The 6,606-nt window shown below is 39.8% G+C and overlaps 1 protein-coding gene across 1 annotated transcript; it reads right to left on the bottom strand.

The window, feature by feature from the left end:
* Window positions 1-252: 252 nt before the first annotated feature.
* On the bottom strand, window positions 253-5,524 carry LOC122332383 (citron Rho-interacting kinase-like). The gene is made up of 4 exons (XM_043229686.1): window positions 5,216-5,524; window positions 720-833; window positions 485-628; window positions 253-393 (listed from the first exon to the last, which is right to left on the bottom strand). Exons 3-4 carry the CDS (start codon window positions 626-628, stop codon window positions 268-270), a joined length of 270 nt encoding a protein of 89 aa, XP_043085621.1. The 5' UTR covers window positions 720-833; window positions 5,216-5,524; the 3' UTR covers window positions 253-267.
* Window positions 5,525-6,606: the final 1,082 nt, after the last annotated feature.

Below are 6,606 nucleotides of genomic sequence, written 5' to 3'. Positions count from 1 at the left end.
CTAATGAAGAAATAAACCAGTCAACGTCTTAGACGGCCAGACATTGTTGCAAATTTGAATTTTTGTGTTCCCTGCATATCCAAAAACAAGTCAGTACCGCTCTACAATGACAAAATTTGATAATCAGGGAATGTATGAATTGATAAAAATGCATGCAGCTTTAAACGTGTTAAAGCAATCAAAGTCACTTTGGATAAAAGCATCTGCTAACTGCATAAATGTTAATGGCTTCTAGAAAGACGTGGCAAAACACGACGTCAGAAATGTTCAAACCTGTTCTTTGATTTCCTGCAGTTTGTTGCTCTGCTCTCGAATGTCGTGCAGGAGCTGCAGAGCTTTATCGTCCTCCTGCGACACCTCCATGCGGGCCTGCTCCAAACTGCGCTTCAAGCTCTGAAAGACACAGAAAACCAACACGAGCCTCACAAACCACGCCGAGCAATTCAGAGGGCGCCACATTTCCACACGCAAACAGTAAACCCACGCTGCATTCGGTGATGTAGGTGGCCAGGTCTTGTTCCAGGATGGTTCTCTGGGTTTCCGAAGCCTTGAGCTCCACGTCCTTCTGCTGGAGAACTGACTCCAGGTCTGACATCTTACGCTGCACTTTTGAAATCTCCTGCTCCATCTTTCGAAGCAAGAAGAAGAACAGACATCGGTACACAAAGCGGGGATTGGATTATCCATGAATTAACTTAAGACTTTGCTTTCAACTGTACCTTTCCGTGTGATTGACCGCAGTTCCTCTAGCAATCTGAAAGCTTGGGCTCTGAAGGTCTTGTCCTTTGTGGGCTTTTAGGCTGAAAGACGTGGTCTGAATGAACGTGCCCTTTCTAGAAAAAAAGAGACACAGAAGAACATTTAAATTTTAATAATACCAAAACAAAATGACTTCGACGACTGTTGTTATTAGTAAAAGTTGCCGTTCTGTTAATAAACAAAACCAGCAGAACAGTTACAGTTAATGCGCAGTTTGGGCTTTAATTAAGCCAGGAGATGCCAGAACTTTTTTCAGAAGCTCCAACGATACGAGTGCAAACAACAAATAATTAATCACCGCAATTACAAAAAGCCACATAATTTGATTCCAAAAGGAAGCAATGAAACAAAAGAAACACGGTGCCGGGACACACATCTGATCTGCATATATATTACATTTATTTGTTACTCAACTTGATCTGAATAAAACGCGTCAAATCTGTGTGATTTATGGTCCTGCTTCCACGCAAGTCAGATTTTAGCACATTTTTAGCATCCTCTAGGTCTCACTGCTTTTATTCAGTATGCATTAAATTGATCAAAAGTGACTTTTATAGTCATCGTTACGAAAGATTTCGACTTCAAGCAAACGCTGTTCTTTTGAACTTTGTGAATCCTGATCAAATAAAACCTCATATCACAGTTTCCACAGACAAAATGAAGCAGCACAACTGTTTTCATCATTAAAAATAATAGGAAATATTTCTTGAGCAGTAAATCAGCATATTACGCTGAAAAATCAGCTTTGATCACTGGATTTTAAAGTATATTCATTTATTTGAAACTGTAATAATTTTACACGCTTTTTTTGTATTTTTGATTCCAACAGTTATTCATAAAAACATTTTTGAACTGTTTTTTTTTAGCGCAAGCTCTGATTTGAAGAACGAGTCATTGAATCATTCGTGTGACTGATTCGTTGGGAAACTGATTCTGAATATTATGTCTAAAACATTTGCTACAAATTTTTTTTTAGTGCATTCAAACATTGCAGACTAACATGTGAAAATATATGTACTTACAAAGTAACTTAATATTTTCATAACAAAAACCAAGAGCAAAAAGGTTTAAAAAATAACCAAAATGCTGCTGACATCATCCTGCACTCGGGGGAACGTACTATTTTCGTCCAATCAAATTCTCTCTGGTCTCCAGAACGAGAACGCATACCAAATCCTTGCTGCGTTTTGCTTTACGAATCCCACGGCAGCAAGTACTTTCTGCGCATACGAGCTCAGCGCGGAGCGTATAGTGCAGTCTATTTTTAACAAGCCCAATCATATTAGATATGCACAGACTGTTTCTAACTGCCACTCTCTACTTGGCATCCTTGGAGATGGAGGGAAAAAATGAACGACAGAAGAAAGGAGCTCCTAATAAAAGCACAAGCATCTCTACTCCTCCATATCGTTCCCTCTCTCTTCGGCTTTTTCTTTCAGTAGCCTGAGGCTTTACAATTCAGCGTTAGGAGGCTTATAGATTACAAAACACACACACACACACAACTCAAAAGATGCTTATGGAATCGCTTTCTGAACCCAAAGCGGCGGTGTGAACTCGTGTTCACATTCACAGAAACGTGCAGCCTTCAGGAACACACACACACACACACACACACACACACACACACACACACACACACACGTCAGACCTGCTGAAGATCCCGTGACTCTGTAAAAACCTTTGACTACAGTGTTTAAAATTCTCACAGATATTATTTATGACATGCAAACCACTTAAATAATAAAAAAAAGATATGCATTTTAACTACGATCTACGATCTGTGAAGTTCAAGACTTTGAAAGCAAACATTATGTTTAGCGCATTTTTCCTGAAGACCGCCGAACATACTGCGGGTTACATCACCACGACATGCAAATGGTCACGCAAAAATATGATTATACTTCTGAAGCCAGCTGGATGCATAATTTAGTACGTGGAAAAATCAACACAGTGTTTCAAGATGAGGCATGATTTAATTATTCTGATCTCTCAGCTAATACTGATCTCTGGGGAGGGGGAATAAGAAAAATTCAGCTGTGGAGAAATAGGAAACAAACAAGAAACTCTGACCAAAGGGGATGAAAAACACAAGAGTTCGCATAAGCAGAATATTTTAAAAGTTATGACACACTGACATGCCAAAGGCCTGAATGAATATAAAATTACTGATCATCTAACATCACGGAGTATTAACGCAAACCAAAACTTGCGATGACTGACTGAACTTGTGAGGTATAATTGATGTTTAATACGTGGATAACAGGTCTAACACTTGACCATCATTCTTTGATGTGGCTAGAGCTAGCTAAAAACAAAATCAACAAATAAATAACATTAAAATATATGCAATAGAATAAAATAAAGAAACATTAAAAAAAAAAACACGAAAAACTAAAATAAAATAAGTAGAGGAAGTAAAATAAATATTCAATAAGTAACATAAAATGGACAAATTAAATAAATAAAATAATACATTGAATACAATAAAATGAGCAAACACATAAAAAAACGATTAAAAAGTAAATAAATAAATTAGTAAAATAAGCAAATGAAAACAAATGCAATAAAGTAAAACGAACAAATTTAAGTAAAAATACATGAATAAATTAAAATTAAAATGCAAATAAATTATATAAGTTCAATAAATAAGACAGAACAACAGACAAAAAAAACTGAAATACATATGCAAATATATGAAGTGAAAAAATTTAATAAATTAAAATAATTTAAATGTAAATACATAAACATACAAACAGTAGGGCATTCTGAGTGATCGCCTAAAAATCTGAATATGGATGATAGATAGATAGATAGATAGACAGATAGACAGATAGACAGATAGACAGATAGACAGATAGACAGATAGACAGATTCTCTGTAGGGACTGTTTCAGTAACCTCATGAATGCGTGCATCAGGTGTTAAGGTCATGAGTTCATTCACAGTAACACTTTCTGTGCGGAAAGATAAAAATAACACTTTTTCTCGTGTTTTTTTCTATAACCATAGAATACATGCCATCTGAGCTGCAGTCACGACCACACCAAGCCTTTACCTGATCAGCTTGCGTCAATAACATTATTTCTCAAAAATAATAATCAGTTATTAGTGTGTGTGTGTGTGTGTGTGTGTGTGTGTGGTATCGTGTCTGAGAGCAGATGAAAAGCTCCCGAGGATTACCGAGCGTGTGCATCACGACACACCGCAGGCTGCTGCATGAAATCATCTCACTGTCAAACTTACACACACTTTCAGACAGCTCTGCATTAATGTTAATGAGGATCCATGCACATCCCAATGCCATTCAAATAACGTATAAGTCCAGAATCGTACGTGTTGAGCGCAAAAAAAACACAAATAATGACAGGTCACCAAAGATCATTTAGGAGCGTTTGCTGGTTTAGGATCACGAGAGCGATTAAAACCAAAAAGCAGGAGAGATTAACCGAACTGACTAACTATACTAATATTAGCAGGTTTAGCAAGTCCCAAATGTTTCGTCTATTTGCTTGGGCATGTGTTCTGAAACGGAGCCGATCCAGACAGTTTAAGTGGCTTAATAACAGCTTGAGCGACAGAAAGACACGATTCTCCTGAAATCTCCAGCCGCCGGATTAGAGGACTTCACGTCAGTGGCAACAGAATGAGGTAAACACAGGAAGTGATGCGGCATATGGGCGTGTCTGGGAGCAACTTTTCACTTTGTTAACGCATCTAAGAAACGATCGGCATGGATGCACTTCCCTTCAGAACGCGCTCAACGCATTATCGGATTCTTTTCAATGGGGAACTTAAAAAAACCTCCATATGAGTCTTCAGTAGCTGCGCATAGAGGGAGGAGGGAGAAAGAGAGGAAAGTGCTGTTTCCATAGAAATAAGTCCATTCTGTCACCTTCTTGCTACTCTTTTTCTCATGCGTTTCTATTTCAATACACCCACATACTGTATTTTTCCCCCTGAACACTCTACGGACCGGTTACCTGAACTGCGCGGCCGGGAATCAATAAATATTTGATTTTGCTGAAGAAAATGCGAGTGGTGCAAAACTCCAGCTGGTTGCCGGGGCATCGCCGTGCGGTTGCTAGGGTCAAAATAAAGTACCAGCATAATCTGTGCACACTCAACTTGGATACTTTTGACGCAGTAGCTAGAGAATAAGTCAGCAGCGTTGCGTTGCGCTGGGTTTACCAGCGATGTTCTGCACAGACCTGGTGTCATGACACGCAGTGAGAGTTCACGCGCTGACGGCGTCGGCATCTGTGTTGGCATCCACTCTCTCTCTGCGCCCATCTGAGACGCCACCTGGACGCATTCTCAGCTTCTGTACGCTCACTAACGACAGCGTGCAACAAGGAGTCGCACGCGAATAACAGCTCGCGGCGAAAACGCGCATCGGGCTAATCTCTCTCCGCGGTTCGGCGTTAACAAACTCGCGCGTCGTCAACGATACTCACTCTAAAGGAGCGCTGCTCTGCTTTGGATCCAGTTCACAGGGGGCAGGTCCGCGCGAGGGAAGCCCAAGAGTGTCGGGTCGTCCTGGGCAGCCATGAGCTGGAGAACGGGCGTCTGCGGCTGGAGGTTTCTGAAGGACTCATCCTCGGAGTTCTTGAGAAACGGAGGAGTTGTGCGGGAGAGACGGATCGGATACGCGAGAGTGGGAAGAGAGAGGAGCACTGAGACGAAGAGGGGAGCGAGCTGTATCCTAGAGAAGACAGCAAATCGTGCACAACCTTCTCTCTCTCTCTCTCTCTCTCTCCACTGCAGAAGCTCTCTATAATCACAGTAATACAAGCAGACTGACTCACTGTTGAAACTCTGCACTCTCTCTCTATCACTCACATCTGATATTTATCTTTTCTCCCCACATCTGATTCCAATTTACGCTTTTTTTCCGCCTTGCTGCTTACGTCTTTATATCCATACCATATATTCAGAGAGCCTATCTACATATCGAACACTATATATCTGTGTCACACTATCATATCATAATCCATCTACATATCATGCTCTGTTGATCTCTGGTTATCAAGCCATCTCTGAGTCTTTAGCTATCGCTCTTTCGACATATCTATTATGCTTTTTCTACGCATTGCATTCTGTCGCTCTATATACCTATCGAGCTCTGACTCTTTACCACGCTATACCTAATATCTACATATCGTGCCGTCACTTCAGCTTGGCTGAAAAGCTACATTCAAATTTTGTACTCATCAGTTTTTTAATTATATTAAACTAATTATGGGAAAAAGCTTGTGGCTTCTCTCCTGAGGCCACAACAGGGCGCATACGTTTATGATACGTATGAATTTATTTGCTTAAAGATGCATGACAGCCAGCGGTTTAAATGGGTACGGCAAAAAACGAAGGCATCCCGCCCCTGAACGCACATTTCAGAGTAGAATTACTGGCTACAGCATTTTGTTTTTTTTAAAGAAACAGCTATGAAAACATAACATGTTTCCTAAGTATCTACAAACATGTTCTCTTTTGGCTTTAGAAGAGTAAAAAACTAACACACAGCACTTTTAATAAAGAAAGCAGCCTCGTGCGTGTATATTTAACACAGAGGACTGAAAACCACGATCACAGTACTTTTTCCATTTAAAAACATTAGGTGCAGTAGCCATCTCTCGACATGTCTTTTTTTTTTTCTTTTTTCTAAAATATAAACTTAATTGTTTTTACACTCTACATTAGTTTCACGTGGCTCTGCGAACACGTGAAGCAGTGAAAGATGTCCCTCTAGAAAATAAGCGAAATATAATTATTTTAAGTTCAACCAATATTCGAAATTCTAATTCTTTTTATTGTACTCTGTGTGTGTGTGTGTGTGTGTGTGTGTGTG

The sequence above is a fragment of the Puntigrus tetrazona genome, unplaced genomic scaffold (assembly GCF_018831695.1).
Source record: "Puntigrus tetrazona isolate hp1 unplaced genomic scaffold, ASM1883169v1 S000000038, whole genome shotgun sequence".
NCBI classification, from domain to species: domain Eukaryota; kingdom Metazoa; phylum Chordata; class Actinopteri; order Cypriniformes; family Cyprinidae; genus Puntigrus; species Puntigrus tetrazona.
The sequence above is the reverse complement of the archived record's forward strand: the minus strand, read 5'-3'. Positions and strand labels throughout refer to the sequence as shown.

Excerpts from the sequence above, each read along its gene's own strand:
- LOC122332383 (XM_043229686.1), bottom strand. The coding sequence starts at position 628 with ATGGAGCAGGAGATTTCAAAAGTGCAGCGTAAGATGTCAGACCTGGAG. Across the intron at positions 394-484 it reads CCTACATCACCGAATGCAGC|AGCTTGAAGCGCAGTTTGGA; the intron begins GTGGGTTTACTG and ends TGTGTCTTTCAG.